The 18,943-nt window shown below is 37.9% G+C and overlaps 2 protein-coding genes and 1 long non-coding RNA gene across 10 annotated transcripts in view; 2 read left to right on the forward strand and 1 right to left on the reverse strand.

Annotated features, from left to right (window-relative positions):
* LOC113058270 (synergin gamma-like) overlaps window positions 1-3,913 on the forward strand; it is a 39,264-nt gene extending 35,351 nt beyond the window's left edge. For all 6 annotated transcript variants that reach the window (XM_026226028.1, XM_026226029.1, XM_026226030.1 and 3 more), the window contains one exon: window positions 3,384-3,913. In XM_026226028.1, the coding sequence (XP_026081813.1) occupies window positions 3,384-3,515 (132 nt within the window). In that variant the 3' untranslated portion in view covers window positions 3,516-3,913. The remainder of the gene's footprint in view (window positions 1-3,383) is intronic.
* Window positions 3,914-6,517: 2,604 nt separating this feature from the next.
* Window positions 6,518-18,215, reverse strand: LOC113058272 (dual specificity protein phosphatase 14-like). Of its 3 annotated transcripts, none has more exons than XM_026226036.1 (2): window positions 18,158-18,215; window positions 6,518-8,051 (listed from the first exon to the last, which is right to left on the reverse strand). In XM_026226036.1, exon 2 carries the CDS (start codon window positions 7,931-7,933, stop codon window positions 7,304-7,306), a length of 630 nt encoding a protein of 209 aa, XP_026081821.1. In that variant the 5' UTR covers window positions 7,934-8,051; window positions 18,158-18,215; the 3' UTR covers window positions 6,518-7,303. The 3 variants fall into 3 exon arrangements, with proteins under 3 accessions (XP_026081821.1, XP_026081820.1, XP_026081822.1); XM_026226035.1 differs by lacking the exon at window positions 18,158-18,215 and adding an exon at window positions 14,598-14,857; XM_026226037.1 differs by lacking the exon at window positions 18,158-18,215 and adding an exon at window positions 10,682-11,708.
* On the forward strand, window positions 16,339-17,546 carry LOC113058273 (uncharacterized). Its single transcript, XR_003277946.1, has 3 exons — window positions 16,339-16,510; window positions 16,599-16,673; window positions 16,816-17,546. It is a non-coding gene; the product is annotated as an uncharacterized LOC113058273 (long non-coding RNA).
* Window positions 18,216-18,943: the final 728 nt, after the last annotated feature.

An 18,943-nucleotide genomic window follows, 5' to 3' on the forward strand; every position in this document is an offset into this window, starting at 1 on the left:
GTTGCTCTCATTTTGCTCTAAACAAAAAGAGATATTTAACAATGTCCATGCTGATCTATTCCAGAAATTACATTTTCTTAGTATTAGAAGTATTGGTTTAGATACATTGAGATGCTATTATAGTTTTTGTAATATTCGGTTTTGTGAATTTTCCTAATTGCAAGGAATCATGGGATGGATGTCTGAGGAGCAGACGCAGTTCAGCCATCAGTCACCGTGACCAAAAACACAGGTGCTAATAGATCCGCCGAACACATCCAGATTAATAGAGCGGTTTCTGTCTGCTCCTGACATCTGATTAATATCCCACTTTTTAATGGTTTTGGGGGGTTTGAGGGCAGCGTCTCTGTCTGGGTGGGTTCTGAAGGTGGAGCAGCATGTCTGAGAGGAGATGTGTTTAAAGGTGGAGATCACACTGGGTTGTGGATGATTCACTCTTCTGACCTTGGGCTAGCATTCAGTTTCTGTCCCCGCTGGGGAGGGACGTGATCCTGCTGAATCTGCTAACAGCATTTGTCCAAACGAATGGGCAACAGTGTATTGATTTAATACTTTGCACAGATTCTGTTTATCTAAAACAAAATTGTAAATGCACTACCATTCAAAAGATTGGGGTTGCAAGGTTTTTTTTTTTCCTTTACTGTCACCGATCAAATTAATGTATAATGCTGATTAATTTATTTTTAATTATTGTCTTTAAAAAAAACATTGACTCCAAAAAGTAGTGTAAATATTTGATACAATTAATATTTTATAATGGTAATAATAAAACACAAATTTTTTTTATAAAGATTTAATACAATTTCAGTTTATCATAAAAATAAAAGGCTTGTTTGCCTGTTTGAAACTTATTTTATAATAGTAGTTTAATATTTTCCTACATGAGTCTATTAAACGCACTATAATATTTTAAAATATCTGTTGAGCCAGATGCATCAGACAGCTTGACTGACTTCTACTTCTCTGCACTGTAAACGATGAGGCCGTATTTAAGTACTTTGACATTAAAATGGCACCCCTCAAGTCAATTAAGTAGTTATGGGTTCTCAGAAGATAATTTTGTTTGCGCTGTAAACAACTGTTTTAATGAATGTTTACTTAGCAGTGTTTAGATTATACTCTGTGTGTCCAGAATTTAATGTCAATTAATGTAACGCTAATGCAGCATCCCATTAAAGGTCCAAACTCTGTGAGGTGGGCGTCCATGCTAAAGTTAGATGCACATATTGTGAACAGACCATAACAAGTAGCGGTTATGAGCTGTATCTATACTATCTACTGAAGCAAAGCCATCCATCAGTGCAGCATCAAGCTATCTCAAATGGAGTAAGAACTCAGCTTTTAGAAACATGAACTTGTACTTCATCAGTCTTTGACGGGTGTTTGGCCTTTATGCATTTATAATGATGCATTTATTGATTTAAAAAAAAATATACAAATATTCAAACAGAATTTTTTTTTTTTATTGTAATATTTCAACATTACTTTTTTTTCAATAATTTTTTTACTCAACACAGATTTGGTAAATAATCTTAAAGAAACCAGACTCTGCTCGTAACAAGTGTTGTCATCTGTGCAGGCAGGATGCCCTCGGTGTTTGCAATCAGATAGTATTTAACCTTTCTGCCAGCTAAACAAGGTCGGTTGAATAAGAATGACCTTTTCAGTGACACTGAGACACCTGTTCATCTGCAGAGAAACCCTCTGTGCACCACACACACACACACACGGATATACCGTGGGATCAGCGGTTTCATCATACAGCACTGTTTATATGTCCACTCAGACACATCTCTGTACTACAAATAAAGGCAAAAAGAAATTGAGAGTGCAAGTACATAAGATAGACACAGACCGACAGAGAACTCAATCTGATATTCTCTTGGAATGCATTAAAATAACATTTAAATAGCTTTTGATATATTTCCAGCTACCTCACAGTACAGCTGAGATTAGGTATGTTTACATGCAGTCAATTTCAAATTCAGTTTAAATGAACCCTAAACATTGCAATCCAGGTCGCATATTAATTTACATTTTTATTATATGGATTCTGAAACCGACTTCAGCACGAGAGTTCAGAATAACTTTTACACCAATTTTAGCAAAAATGTAGTAAATACTCCATCTCATTGGCTAACCAGTTCATAATTCAGAAGATGTAAATAAACATATCCAAATTTGTAAGATGAAATATATATGTAAAACTATGCATTACGCATATGTGCAAGGTGTTTTTGGATCTATTTGAGAAAATAATAAAAGAATTTACATTAATTTTTGCTGTTGATATTTTCTGGTATGCCTCCGTCATCTTTCAATTCAAATATATTTTTATTAAGATCAGTTGTATATGTTGAAGTGTTAACATGAAGGCTGTTCAGACTGATTGAGCCGATTAGAACCAGGTTAATTTGGGTGCATGTAAACCGCTTCTTTTGCCAAATATTATACTGCATAATTCTTTTTAGATTTTGTAATACTGATTATTTAATATGAATTAAATAGTAGTATCAGCACAACAGTTTGAGTGAAAAGTATGTGTGTGTGCATAGATGGATAAAAAGTCACAATTATGAGAAATAGTGTAATTTGCGAGATGTGAAGTCACATTGCAAGTTATAATATTGCAATTGAAAATTTGTGAGATAATTTAGCAGTTTACTCTGCTATGTTACAGTTCTACATGGAGGTCTGTTGTAAACCAGAGTAAAGCACGCATAATTGGATAAAAATATCAGAATTTCCTTGTGATCTTCATGTTGCTATTTTAACATCCTTTAAAGAGGACAGTATTGTCAAGAGCATATGAAAGAAATGGTGTGTGTGTGTGCGCGCATAGTACAAGTGTGGGATTCACAGCATGAGTCATTTCTCCTTCCAGCATCAGCTCAGAGATTTTTCTTAGGTCTTCATTCTGCGTAACATCCTTATCACAAATGCACAACTACAGCTGAGCCTTTCAGAATGAAAGCACACTTGCACATCGATATATTGAGTGAAGTTCACTGGGTTCTTGTTTCTCTTCTCTATATATAGGGCATATGTGGGAGGATTGCACACTTGTTTTTCTCTATTGATCCTACAAATGATGTCAGTATGGTGTTGTGCTCTTGTCTCTTTTATGCCGCACTATTTTCTAAAGATTACATTCAACGGTAATGTTAAATTACTAGTGTTGTTTTTAAAGGTTCACTTTTATTGAGTTTTAGATGACCGCAAACATTTCTCTAATATCGTCCAGTAACTGATATGGTAATGATAAAAAGAAAAAAAAAATCCTTTGTAGGGACAAGGTTGGGGTTCAATAGTCACGTCAGACTTTTTTCTATAAATCTTCATTTTTCTTTTTTCTCACCTTGTCTTGCACATATCCTCTGCAGGCCTTTAATTCAGAGACGGACAACTTCAAGCTCATTTATGGAGGTCACCAGTACCACGCCAGCTGTGCTAACTTCTGGATTAACTGTGTGGAACCCAAACCTCCAGGTCTCATCCTCCCTGACCTGCTCTAGAACCGAGCGCAGAGCAGCGCTGAACCCTGAGCCGCTGTCTGAAGCTCCACGGAGTCCTTCAGAACTCTTCAGTCACTTTAGCTGTTTTGCCTTTGAAACAGTTCAGCTCTCATCACTTGAATTTGGGACTCAACTGTCTAGATCTGCCATTGTCTGTTGGAAGATCAGATAAATTATGTTGTACTGAATAATACTTTATTTAAATCTTGTAAATGTGTCTTTTGTCTCTACCTTATTGGATCTGACTCTCAAGCACAAAAAAAAGTGTCTGGTCGGTTGATTCTTTGCTGTTGATTTCTCTACCATGTGAAGTAAATATTGCAGAGCTGTTATTCATGTTACAAAAAGACTTGTAATATAAAATCTATAAAATAATAAAGGTAAAACATTTGAAAGCATCGAAAAGTGTGCATAGATTACTTAGAAGATGGCAGCATCTAAATGTTTCTCTTGTATGTCATGGTTTTCTGTTATGGTTGTGCTGGAACACAAGTCACTTTTATTAGTGGGTCTGGAAGATGGTTCTTGAATGCGTGTGATTTTCTGAGAACCTTTTATAAAGCCTGGAAGATGTTCTTAAACGCGTAATATTTAGTTTTCTGGATTCAGATGACACTTTTTTTTTTTTTTTTTTTTTTTTTTTTGTGAAACTGAAGGAAATTCAAAAGTCTGGGGGCGTAAGAAGTGCAAAGTGAAGAGTTTTTCCTTCCAACCCAAGGGGTTATCATAAGAGCGACATAAACTTTCATTATGAATTCATTTCTTTTCATTGAGGCACTCTTAATGAATTGACAGTGATCCAACTGAGATTACATGGCTTAAATGATAGCCATTGTCAGTGTTTTATGGAGGACTTAACCTTGTCTTAATGTCTTTATTGTCGTCATTGTATAATTCTACTTCATTTATGAGCTTTTTGCTCTAAAATGGTCCTGTTTGTCTGTTTCTGATTCAATTTGGTAATTGCTAATTAAATATTTGAATGTTAGTATTGGATGCAAATGTGAATTTTTGTGTCCCACCTTGGCGTGATTAGCCTTCATCTGTTCGCTCCATGTATCAGGCCCAGCCAGACCCAGCACTTCCCTCACACGGACTCGGTGCTAATAGCTGCCATTCACAGCAGTGTTACCTGGAAAATGGTTTCCAGGGATACCTGACTTTGAATTTGTATGACCGTCGAAAGACATCATGATTTAGTCCCTATCTGTACGTACAGAGGATGAGTGTTCGATCATCTTTTCCACCCTTTTGCTCATCAAATGCCTGTTGAAATTCTAAAGGCAAAAGTAGTTTAAAATATGGATTTGAGCCGACTTGTGATTTCGATGTTTTGACAGACAGAGGATAATGTTATGTCCTTGTCTTTATACACATACGATTAAAGGGGGAGTGAAATGCTATTTCATTCATACTGAGTTTTTTACACTGTTAAAGAGTTGGATTCCCATGCTAAACATGGACAAAGTTTCAAAAATTAAGTTGTATGTTTGAATGAGTATTTCTGCTCCAAAAATACTCCTTCCGGTTTGTCACAAGTTTCAGAAAGTTTTTTTCGAGTATGGCTCTGTTTGACGTTAGATGGAGCAGAATTTCCTTATATGGGTCCTGAGGGCACGTTTGCCGGAAGAGCGCACGCTCCCGTATAGCAGAGCACTGAGAGCACAACAGACGTTCACTGATCAGAGCGAGAGCGTCGCGAAAAGTCACAAAAGAAGTGTGTTTTTGGTTGCCAGGGCAAGACAACCCTGCACAGATTACCAAAAAAAAACAGCATTAAGGGACCAGTGGATGGAGTTTAATTTTACAGAGCATCAACGGAGTTGTGCAAGTGTTTGTGTTTGTTCCCTGCATTTCCAAGATGCTTGTTTTACAAACAAGGGTCAGTTTGACGACAGATTTGCGTATCGTTTATTTCTTAAGGATGATGCAATCCCAACGAAAAAGGGTCACGATCGTGTGTTGGAACCGCAGGCGGTGAGTAAAACTGCTTCAAATATCTCTGCCTCCTTGTTAGTGCATCCGCCTCCCATGCCGGAGACCGCTCGGAGCGAGTCGTTGCTGCTTCTGCTTTCGTTCAGTTTCAGCCTCTGGATCTGATTCTGGATCATAAATAAACGGCTGAATCTGACTGTAAGCCATGGTTTGTTTTCGATTGTTTTTTTCCCTCACGGTGTCGCATCTTACAAATGCTTTCAACACAAAAGCCTACTGGCGCTCGTGATTCTTTAGCTCCGCCCACACGTCACGCCTCCAGCCGGTCGTGTTTTTCCGGGAAAAATCGGTACAGACCATCTTTCTCTTATGAATATAATAAAAAAAAGACTTTTTGGAGTTATGAAGGATGCAGTACTACTCTATAGGTACTCAAGATTAACAGGATATTGAGTGAAAATGAGCATTTTACCCCCCCTTTAACAACCTTTATCCACCTTGGCGTCGCTGAACAGAAAGGAATGGATTTACGGAGACGTCCTGCTCCATGCTAATCCAGATGCTCTACAATGCATTGGGAGATTTATTAAACAGGAAATGGTGTTCCCTGACATGATCCTACACTCCTAAAATAAAGCTTGCAAAAATGCGTTTGCAGAAGAACCATTTCTTAATTTCTCTCTGAAGAACCTTTCTTAAAAACAGTTTTCTTTGAAAATTTTAATAATCTAAACCTTTTCATTCCATGGATGTTACAGGTTCTTTATGGAACCACAGATGCCAATAAAGAACCTTTATTTTTAATCGTGTCATCCATTAAAAACACATTAAACCATTATACAACAGCCTGCCCATCAGTCATATACAGTAAGAATCACTTTTAACAGTAATATTTGTACATATTAAAGATTGTTATGTAGCTTCACTGTTATTTTGAACATATAAAAAATATTTACTTTAAAAAAAACCAAGTAAACCAAGCCTTAAATAAGCACAAGGAATACATTAAAATATTCCACCCTTTATTTTAACGCACAAAATAAATCCGAACTCTTTTACATAAATTCTTTTTTTTACATGTATTAGTAAAAGGTTTGCTAGGAGTCCCCTGACAGATGTCCTCCGGTTATAATTAATGCTTCACTGCAGAAAACAACTGAAAGAAACACCTTTTGAGTTAAATATTAAAAACCGATTGCAAAAGCCATATTTGTTGTTCTGCTTTTTGTGAAACAGCCCATTTTGTAGGAGTTCTGACATGACAAATGCCAACTGTCCTCCATGGTGTTCAAAAATAGTTTTTTTTGTTTTTCATTTACATAAATAGTTCATTAGTCTTATCTAAACTTCTGTTAAACAGTTTGTAACATCACAAAACCTTCCAATAGCTTTCTCTCTTTTTTGTATTTTTCTGAATGCACAAGTTTAAATACACATTAGAATATAATATTTCAAATGCTACCGGTGATTAGACTCAGACTGCTGCCTCTCAACAAAGACGACAGCCAAACGGAAACAATATCCTCACAATATTATGATTGGTAAGTCTTAACCAAGGACTGAATTCCTGTTTCCCAGCATCACACTTGATTCCCAAAGTGCTCCTAAATCTGACATTATTGTCACCCAGATTTCTTTCAGCATTCAAGGATGTATTATCACTTCTGACTTCATAAAATATGGACTTAAAGTGACTTTTTTCCATCTTGAAAATGAACATAAGCACTCCCATCTGGCTTTGTTCTCTGGTGAGAGGGACACGTGGATGTACGTAAAGAGGCTGGAAGACAATGGAGTCAAAGATCGCTTAGAAGACCCGTCCTCTATGTTTGAACCAAGATCCAAACCCCTCTTCACAAGCCCCAGTAAGGTGCCAAATTCCTGCGGTCTCTCTCGTACACGTCGGGAATGACCCCATACGGTGTCTGGATCATTTTCACCGAGTTCCTGCCAAACAGTTTCCTCTCGTACTCAATGAGTTGTCGCCAGAACCCTCCATTAGGACGAATGACCGGTCGGCGGGATTTGACCCAAGCGTGAGCCTCGGCCAAGGAAACTCTGTGGTACTTCATGAGGTAGGCTAAACAGAGCGAGGCGGAGCGGCTCACCCCAGCTGCGCAGTGCACCAACACGGCTCCCCGTTTCCGGCCCACGCTGTGGATCTTATCAGCCACACTGTCAAAATAAAGCGAGATGGGAGAATGAGGCATGTCGGCCAGGGGCACTTTGACGTACTCCATGTGTGGCCAGTTGAAGTTGGGCAGCTCGATGGTGGCGTTCACCACACAGGTAATCCCTTTGGACAGGAGAAGGCTGCGGTTAGACGCCACATTCCCCCGGCCGAGAAACAGGGACGGAGTGATCTGGGCGATGCCCCCCAACAGGCTGCTGGTCTCGGGCAGCAGTCGTGGGACAGCCGTGGGTACCACTGAACTACGGTGGTGGTGTTGGTGGTGGAAGAACCCCTGACTTCGGGAACCCATTGAGGAGCGGAGGCAGGAGACAGAGAAATAGAAACCTTGAGGTGGAGCCAGGGTGTCTTTTAGTTCTCCTTGGTCATCTCAAAGCAAATGGTGATATCATACAAATCATTGGGTGCACCTAAAACAAAACAAGAGTCAGTTTGCTTGGAATAACTAGTCAAAGGCACAGGCAGACAGTGTTTACAACAAGGGTCTCCAAATCTGTTCCTGGAGCGCTTCCATCCTGCAGGTTCCAGCTCCAACCCCAATCAATCACACTTGAACCAACTAATCAAAGTGTTTGGGTTTACTTGATAATTACAGGCTGGTGTGTTTGAGCACAGTTGGAAATGAAGTCTGCAGGATGGTAGATACCCAGGACGAGGGTTGGAGGACCTTACAGCTTACATCAGAGGTTTCCAAACTCTGTCCTGGAGGGCCGGTGACCTGCAGAGTTTAGCTCCAGCTTGCCTCAGCACACTGGTCTAGAAGTTTCTAGTATACCTAGTAAGATTAGCTGGTTCAGGTTTGTTTAATTAGTGTTGGAGACACAGCATTACCGAGTTTGGAGACCCCTGGTTTACAGCATATGTAGTAATTATGAACCTAAAACCTTCTGGTTAGTCCAGGAGCCTCATTTATAAAACACATGTACAACTGGATTTGATACTTGATTCCGTGTTTTTTTTTTACCCTACACCAAAAATGAGAAACAAATCTGTAAATAAGGTGCCTTGTACTGAGCCCGTGCGCGATTCTACCTCAGTGTCTAAACTTTGAATCAATTCAACCAACTGCTTCACAAATTTACGCCTAGTGCTGAACGCTGTAAACAAACATGATAAAACACCTTTTATAATAAAATTGCAAATGTTTTGCTTTTGGTGTAAACTCTTAAATGCAATTACCAAATCCTCTAATACCAGTAAATATGAAGCTTCTGGATTTGTTACTTCATTCATCTGTAGGGTTTGTTTAGTTTGCTTTATAGAGAGCTTGGATAATCAGGCCAGTACCTACAATTCATACTTTTTTTGTAGCGTGTCATTAAAAATGTCTACAAATGTATAAAATTGATCCAAGAACAGGAAACAAACACAGGTTCAATGTTCATCGTTCACAGAGATCGCCCCTAGCAGCAAACCATTGAAATTTAAAAACAGTTATGCTGTAATGAATCCTCATTTACTGTAATCACATGATTTTGGCAGTTTGATAAGCACTCGGAATCACTGGTTCCAAACAAATCATTTGCTTTCAAACAGCTTCATGATGTATTTGAAAAGCGTCCATGACTAGCATTCAAGATTATAGGATCTTTCTACACACATCTTCAGAACTTCACCCACTGTACCATGGAAACAAGTACTGCATATATACTGAGGACCTTTTCAGAGTCGATGACTGAAGCTTCCTTGTTTATGGTAAAAGACAACATTGGTGTGGCTGAATACTGCGTTAATGGATTTAATTACTGTATGTACCGAGCAGTCAGACTCCCATCCCTCGAGCTGTGCATGAGAGTGTGGGGGCCATGTGGAGCAAGTGTTTACTGGAGCCTGGAGGACTCTTATTAATCTATCCAAGACCAAGGCTTGAAACCTGACGTAGGCGAACACTCCTGATCTGACAGATACTTTATGTATTGTACAACAAGAGGGCAGCCCTGTGCCTGTATTCTGGAAAAAAATTAATCTTTTTGATAGTTCAGTTTAAAAATAGGGTTGCAAAATTTGGTCTCACGATGAACAATTCTTTAAACAGAATAATGAATTATGATTTCTTTCAAAAAAAAAAAAAAAAAAAAGCATGCATTCTGAACTATAAACTTGGTCATGGTTTGGTTCATTTGAATTTAATAATTTTTTTTTTGTTGCAGATATTTAATAAAGCAATATGCCCAGTTTTTGTTAGGCACAATGGAGAGTGGACAATCACTGTAAACCACAGCTTCAGTACTTATTGTCTTTATATAAGGTTATTACATATGCATAGCAAGGTTTAATAAAATAAACACAGAAACAAAAAAAATTATTAATTAACTGTTTGTTTGTTTTTTCATGTATAACATGCATCACACAGACAGAAATCATTGGAAAACATACTTGGCACAGTAATGCTGATGTAATGAGTCGACAGGTGTTTTTAAAGAGTATTTTACAATAACTTTGAATACAGCTAGACCAATCATAATCAAGGACAGGAACTTTTTTCTGGACTTTGTTTTAAGAACTTATTAAAAATTAATTAAGAATTTTACTTCAGATACAGTCCATTTCTTTTTATTTCATGAATTCATTTTTATGACTCCTGGCAGCAAGTCCAAGGTTATCCTGTTTTTTTTTTGTTTTTTTTTCAGATGGAAAAATGTCATTCCCATCACATTATACCAAAATCCTCCTGAAGGTTGCGCCAAGGTCATGATCAGATCTTTATTCATACAATAAATATTTTAACTCAGATTAACATTTTTTCAAGATTTCTTGTAAAAATTGACCCTAATTGAAGAATACTATATTATAATTGATGCACTTTGTCAGATTGATGCATCACAATTGCATGCATTTTTACATATAGTTAAAAGCCTTGCATAAACTCTACAATGGCCATATGCACATCACACACACTAGTAATGTGCAAAGTATCAAAAAAACTTGGCATGTCTAGGGGGTTAACTAAAAAAAGTCTCATTGTGTTTAGAGTAAAGGCAAAAGTATATTGCTGTAAAAAAAAAAAACAATACGGCACACAGCTAAAGGTGTTCTGTACCCATTGATGTTCTCAGGTAACACGCTCATTCAGCCATCAATTTTGGCCCTCAGATGCCCCTGTGGATTCCAAGTGTGCTGAAATCTGCTTCCTCCAATTACTGGGGGTCAGGATGCTGGCAGGCATGAAAAACAACTGAATGTAGGGCATCTGTTTTTAATCGCCTATCTTTCATACATCAGCAATTTTTATAATACGGTTGACTTATGGCTTGTGTGCTGTTTGCTGTTCCCCATCATGCCTGAGGGCTCTACATCATTCATTCCTCTCAATATAATGCATGGGGCTCTGACCTTTATTAGCATGCCACAAATATCAAACCAGTCATGTTAAATAAGAATTACATCTGATGTCTGTGCAAACAAAACCATCACCCTCTGCTAAACTACGGCTGGCTTGACACTCTAAATCAACATGTGGACGGATCGTCTGTACGTTCAGAATATATATAACTTAAATTGACAGCACGATCATATCCCTGCAATGTGTAAAGATTTGGTGCACATTGGTAAAAGGATCATCAATTTATGGCAGAGTCCTTGTGCCCAGAAGTCCGCCACTGTGTTTGTGTTAATAAAACCCATCTGCCCCAGTTCGTGCTGGCTGTCTCCCTGAGCCTTTCTCTACATCAATGAAAAACCGCCTGCCTGCCACTCTCATGGGACTCTGATCGCAATAACATCTACAGTCTCTAACATCCTTTCAAACAGGACACAATCTCTCTCTCTGGCTGTCGCTCATTTTTTCACACTGAAATTACGGAGTCTGGATGCCATGTGTGGTGTCCCACAAACTCTTCTTCACAGCTTGTGAGCTTGTTAACACAAAAGGCCAGTCGGTGTCATTGTGACTGTGTTTTTGGGTAAATTAGTGGGAAATCCACTTGAATCATCAACCGAAAAGCTGTCGCTTTCAAAACAAATAAGGCGACATGGTCACGTCAGTCTAGATGACATTTGTTCTTGCATATCTTGTGATGTGCATTATTTGACCTAAAAGGTATAATTCATCCCCAAATTTTAATTCTGTCATTCATTACTACCATGTCAAAGGCCCAGAAAGGTAGCAAGGACATCGATAAATAGTCCATGCGACATTAGTGGTTCAACCATAATTTGATAAAGTTATGACTTTATTCAACAACTTCTCATTCATGTCAGTCTTCGACGTGTGTTCACGAGAGTAGGGCTGGGTTATATATCTAACGATAGGATCATGCGCATCTAGTCAGTAAATCTGGTTCCGTGATTACCGCTTAATCACCATCCCCTGCTTTTAAATAGAGCGGCATTTAATAGACAGAGCCGTAGATCACTGACGAGCTACGCAATACCGCGTTCATTATCCCAGATGAATCGCCTTCGATAATGAACGCGATATCACGTAGCTTTTAAGTGATCTACGGATCTATTAAATGCCGCTCTATTCAAAAGCAGGCGATGGTGATTAAGCTGTAAACACGGAACGATTTACTGACTAGATGCGCATGATCATATTGTTAGATATATCGCCCAGCCCTACACGAGGGTACCATGTATGCGTATGGTGCTGCTGACACAGGAGCCAGAAACTGGATGTGCTGCACCTTGTTTGCAAGCGGAGGAATGCACACGCATGTGTAGTGGTACTGTCGTGAACACACGTTGAAGGCTGACACGGAAGACAAGAAATTGTTAAAGCCTTTATTTTTTGTGCACAAAAAGTATTCTCATAGCTTCAGAAAATTATGGGATATTTTAGGGATGTCTTTACTACCTTTCTGGGCCTTGAATGTGGTAATTCTCTGAAAATTCGAGGATTTCATCAAAAATATCTTAATTTGTGTTCTGTAGATGAACGGAGGTCTTCGGAATTGGAACAACATGAGGGTGTAACTAATCCTTTAAGAGCTATATTGGATGGGAAGATTTTTGTGTATGACAGGTTAAAATATTGATTTCTGGTGCCATGACCCAGTGACTACTGTAGGTGTTGAGGAATAACGGCTTGATATATATAAGAGCAAAGATGAACCTCAGCAACACAAAGTGCTGATAGACTCAAAGGCCTCGCTGCTGACTATCACAGCTATTTATACAAGTTTGTGAGTGGAGAGGTGGGAAGAGAAGACAGAGATAGGAAAAGAAGGAACATCAGAGGCTTGATCTTTTTTTGCTGTGTGCATTGCTTCTAAACATTTTGTCATCTACATGGTCTCACGTCTTTCCCAATCCACATGACTAGATCTCTTCTTTACAATGCAACAGAAATTTTGAAAAACTATGCAAACATTTTGTAACAAAGAAAGCTACGTAAGTGGTCCATATGACTCAATACTCTGCAGTGATTCTCAAAACTGACTTTCATTTCTGTATTTTCACATTTGCTGCATCATATTTGTGTATGAGACAGATGTACAGGAGAAAAAAAGGCATAAAGGTATCTTTTCAGGTTCCATGGTGGAAAAAAGTTATCCAGGTTGGGTATTACATGTATATCATGACAGATTTTTAACTATTCCTTTAAGCCAAATGTATGCTTCTAGTATTATTATTTTTTTTCAAAACATACTTTGGACAAGTCTATAAAAATGCACAAACATCACCCTGTATATTACAATTAAATTAGAAGCAACAACTCAATCTTAAACGGATGTCTTCTCGATTCGGGAGCCAAGCTATTCTGCCACAAAACAGTACTTCATTTTCTCCACCTGTGGAGTGGCGTGAATATATTCTCGGCATGACAGTAATGGGCTGCTGTGTCAACCTCATACACTCACATCACTCAGTGTGCGTCTGTGGATCTGTCGACACTAGTGCACATCACAGATTCAGTGCTGCAGGTCTCAGATGCTCAGATGAGTCTGATTCCACCTTCGCAAGCATTCATGGGACTGAGAGACACCTGCTGAGAAACTCGAGCCCCAAAATGGCAGCCCTTCTTCCACACCAAATGTGAAAAACTGGAAACTGAACCTTAGCCTTGTTTACTCTAACCAGTTTAATCTGGTCAGTAGTGTAATGAAACAATGCATGCTCATTCAACAAGTGACTGCCCCCGAAAGCATTAGTGACATTTCAAATGCTAACATTTTAAAGATTGCATTTGAATTTACTACAGATAAAATCTAGATTATCCATCGAATAGCCCCATCAGCCCGGTTCCTCCTAAAACCCCTTTTCTAGGGGAATCATGGTTGTTAATGGTTGTGAGAAGTATTAGGAACCTGTAGTCTAACTGAGATGGCAAAGGTAGCCTATTTATTTAATACAAGTTTCTTGAGTGCTAATGTGTTAGAGTGAACAACATGGTCGATGGAAAACATTCATTAAAGGAAGCTGGCTGAACCTAAGCGATGATAATAACGGTTAAGCCAACACTGAGGTGAAAGGAACAGGTTGATGCCAGTATTGATCGTATTTTGTTTCACTGAGCGCTTCATGGCTCCTCAGTCACGCACATCAAACGGTTCCACCAATTGCATCCATGACATAAATTCAGAAAGCCATTTGAATGCGAAATAATGCAGAATGTCTACAACTGATTCCGATGGTAAACCTGTTGGCTGCCTAATGTGCAACAAAAGAAGTACCTCGCTCAAACTCTAGTGACGGAAAGTAATTTAAGATTCATTTAAGAACATGAAAAAAAAAAAAAAAAAAAAAATCGCGGAAAATTACTATTCCGCACCACGGACGCGAACTGTTGGTGTTTACTTTGCGTGCGTTACTGTAAAGAGCATTTCCTTCTTCTTTCAATTTCAACCTGAATACGCACAACATAAGCAATTATGTCGGACAAACACACTTAAAGCGTTACATTTACGAAATGTAAAGACATTAAACATCACAAAAGCTGCGTATTTAGTAGCTACACTGTTGCGTAGACTCTGTTTACTCGTGTTCCTCTGACCCAAAGAACAGACTTAACTTACCTCACACACAAAATATTGTCCTCTGAAATTACACACGGGTTACACATTCAGCTGAAGGCAGGATTTATCTCTATCACCGCGCTAACAAGCTGCTATTTCGGGAATATTCCGTAAAATCTGACAACTCCACGCGCTTCCCCGTGATGGAGGTGAGCGCGCGCGCGTATCTAGGGTGCGTACGACAACAGGAAATGTTCTATTGGGAAAACATACGCTTAAAGAGCACAGAAGCGCCTCCCCCGTCAAACACTACAGCCAGCCAGTCCTCATCCTGACATCACGATCCAACACTCAGCTACAAATATGAAAAGACATTCTAAACAATAAGCATCATGTGCAAATGAACATGACGCCACTGTATAATCTTAAAGACTAACACCAGGCGAATTATATTTATGAGGGTGATGCAAATAAACAAGTCATCTGACTGGAACTTAAAAAAAAATATCCTTACATAAACTGATTTAGTAATTACTGCTGGATTATTCATTATGTATTAATAGTTGCCAGTAGTTTGTCAGATAAACAACAAAGCAAGGAATCATAACTTTCCAAATTAATGCCCATTTATAGAGCCCATTAAAGCAACAGTTAACTCAGAAATTAAAAATTCTGTCATTTTAATGAAAGTTATTATAAAGTGTGGAGGCCTGTTTACACCTACAATAGCTATAACGATAAAAATATATAGTTAAAAAAAAAAATCTAAATGTAATTGTATAGCAGAGTCCACCCTATAATGAGAACATCGCAGAGGAATGATACATTTGGGATACTTTTAGAATGATTTCTTTCCAGGTGATAAACAATAAAAACATCAAACAAAAAGATTCCATCCAAAACACTTGCTTATAATAAACAGAATGTTATCATCTGTCGTTGTGGAAAGCTAATATGAACAGAACAGGTCTCGCTGGAAAAGAGCAGCCTGCACATTCTGCTTAACATCTCATGTTCTGCGGAAGAAATAAAGTCATTCAGACTTGGAATGACACAAGGGTGAGTAAATGATGACAGAAGATTCATTTTTAGAATTATTATTCCTAATTCTCTTCACATCCATCGAATGAACGGATGGATTTATCCTTGACTCATACATAAATAGATTATGAAATGAAACATGAGGGCTCAAAGAGTGAGGCTGAAGCTAAGATCATTGTAATTCTTTTTCATCTGTTGATTCATATCTGGAAGTGCAACACTTCACAACAGCTTCATTAACACTTAAGCCAGAACATATCGGCATGAGCAGTTTCTGGAATGCCTCACATCTCAAACACAAACATGCTTTTCGCTGTCAAAACGCTAGAATCAACAGCAGGCAATTTAATTCTAAGCTTCAGTCTCAGATGCGATGCTTTGCCGTCGCAATGCTGCCAGCATTTGAGGCACAGAAATCATACTCTTTATTTGTTATATAACCTCAAAGGCAAACACGGAGCTGTGCTGTTTGGATTTCCAGCATAACTGTATTGGCGTCAGAGGCAGGAACCATCTGAAAAGAGAGAGGACAAAGACTGGAAAAGTCAGTGGCACGCCTGATACTCTCTGCAGGAGAGAGAGAGCTCAAGCCCAGGGGAGGGTCACTGCTTTTCTGTTGCCCTAAACAATACAGACAGAGCTACTGCTGGTAGTAAAAAACAAAACAAAACAAAAACCCTGCTTGATGCAGGATACTGTAATTTATCCCGATTTCTTGTTTTTAAAGAAATACATGAAAGTAATGTAACCGGAATGAGTATGTTGTGCGGTTAGGTAGGTAGATGACGTAATGGGTAGGTGGCGTATAAAGTCTCGCGGGCGTCAAGGAAACAGCGTTTGCTCTCGTTCTACGCTTGGTGAGCGAGTTTGTGCTTCTTCCTCTGCTGGCGCGTTGAAGGAACGACTTGACCTATTGTGTCCGAAAACTCGGAGTGAGTAAACCTGTTGTTTTAATCATGTTTATCGTAAAGGAGATGCTTGGTAGTAAGATTCGCATTTACCATAGTAAATGTGTTGTAGGATTGTTCCGGTTTTAATGATCGAGGTGAGAGCAGAGTGCACTTGTCATTTTGCGCTTTGTTACGACCACTGGACGTAAGTAATGATTAGTTTTTAAAGACTTATACACTTTAAGTATCCTTTAAAGGAGCATTAATACATTAGCAACGTGAGTATTTTCTGGATTGTCAAATGTAGAATGTGGTGTGTAATAAAATTTAAATGGTTTTAATTACAGGACATCAAAACCTTCTTTGGCAAGTGGCCATCGTTTTTTTTCCCCACCAAACTTGGGATTTGGTTGTTTTGTTTTTTTGATTTGTGGCATTCATTTTGCAGGATCTGCCTGTTTTATTTGAATGGTAGAGTGCTGTATTGGGAGGCCTTGTTTGATTTGTGTGTTTTGCGTATAATGGTTTGATTGGGTTTGATTTTTATTTTCTTTATATTTTTTTGATTGGGTTTGACTTTTGGGTTTGTTTTTTTTCTTCCTCCCATGTGGTATATTTCCCATTTTAGTATTCTAGGTCGATTTGGGTGTTATTTTGAGTGCCATTCTTATGTTTTCTTTTGGGTTAAAGTATGATTTCTCTGTTTAATTAATGTGAATATCAGTCTAATGATTGGTTTCTCTTATTGAATGTTGTTAGATTTCGATTTGTTTGGAGTGTTATTTCTTTTGGAAATTAATTTGGTTTACTTTAAATCCATTCAGAGTGGTGTTTAATTGTTGTAATTAGTTTATTTTTTTATTGGTTTCTTTGGTGTCATGGATGGTTTTACCAAGTCCTTCTACTCTTAAGAGAAGATAAAATTTTGCTCATTCTGGAAAATAAAGCAACCCTTTTTGTACTCTGGCTTCTAGTTCATTTATTTGAACCACCTGTGTGATTCAAAGAAAAACAAAAAAGAGATTAGATCATTGTTAGGGTCCCACGTCCTAGAATTTGTGGGTGGCGTAGTCAATTTCGTCGACTATTTTATAACAACCAGCAAGCCTAGGTCACAGTAAAAAGAAAGGTTTGTGGATAAATTCATGTCTATTAGGTTTAAGATAACTTATATAGTAGTGTACTACTAAAAGTTAACAAATGTTTCGCAAATATACATTCTCAAAGGTTATGTTTAAGTAACTTTTTTAAATAAGATAATAAAACGAATAAAATAATTTACAAAGGATCCATTAAACTGACCAAAAGTGACAGTAAAGACATTATATTTCAAATCAATGCTGTTTTTGATACTGAAAACTGTTTTTCACAAAATTATTAAGCAGCACAACTGTTTTCAGAATGTATTATAATAAGAATTTTGAAAAGCATATTAGAATGATGATTTCTGAAGGACCACGGGACACTGAAGACTGGAGTAATGAAGCTGAAAATTCAAAATATTTCAAAATTCTAAATATTTATATCATTAGACACTTGCAGACATATGCAAAACAGCTCTATTCAAAATATTACTGTAAACTATTCATGACATCCAGAATTCAGTGTTGCTAGTCAGCTGTTGCTACAACAATTATATCACAAAACAACACAACTGATGTGCACTTAAACATCTAAGAAGCCAAATACCTTAATAAGAGTCGGTTTTAGAGGAAACATGATTGCTGGAGAGGAATGTGATACTCGCTGGCATGAGGATGATCATTGTTTAAAAGAAATGACAGAGAGAGAGAGAGAGAGAGAGAGAGCCGAGCTACAGAAGCGAGACTAAAATGTCAGATGAGTCACAGTCGTTCCAGTGAGACAGTGCACCATAATATGTTTCCATTGGCTTGAATGGAGGCAGAAAATGTACTGTGTGTGATGCTGTCAGGGGAGCCAACCCATAATCTGATCTAAATGGAGCTACTCAACACCGTACTCTACCAGGAGAATAAAAACAAACCATGAGCACAGATGCCATCCTTTCACCAAGACAACGGCAACTCATCACTTTTGTATTTAGGCAAATACTTGATTTTATATTATTGATACATTGTTTAATATTAAATGAAAATATCACAGTTAATGAAGTCCAAGTGCCACCTACAGGCCTATACAGTGAAGTCTGACTGGTGAAATCATTTTGTGAAAGGACTTTTTTATATTACCATTATTGATAATTATACAGCATTATGAAAGTCTCTTATGCTCATCACTGTATTCCTTTGATCAAAATACTGGGAAAATCTGTAATATTGTATAATATTATTACAATTTAAAAGAATGTTTTTCTATTTTAATATACTTTAAAATATTTATTTCTGTGATGCAAACTGGATTTTCAGCATCATTACTCCAGTCTTTAGGGTCACAAGATCCTTCAAAAATCATTATAATATGCTGATTTATTATCAATGTTGGAACGAGTTGTAC

This window comes from Carassius auratus, chromosome 40 (genome assembly GCF_003368295.1).
Source record: "Carassius auratus strain Wakin chromosome 40, ASM336829v1, whole genome shotgun sequence".
Classification (NCBI taxonomy): Eukaryota; Metazoa; Chordata; class Actinopteri; order Cypriniformes; family Cyprinidae; genus Carassius; species Carassius auratus.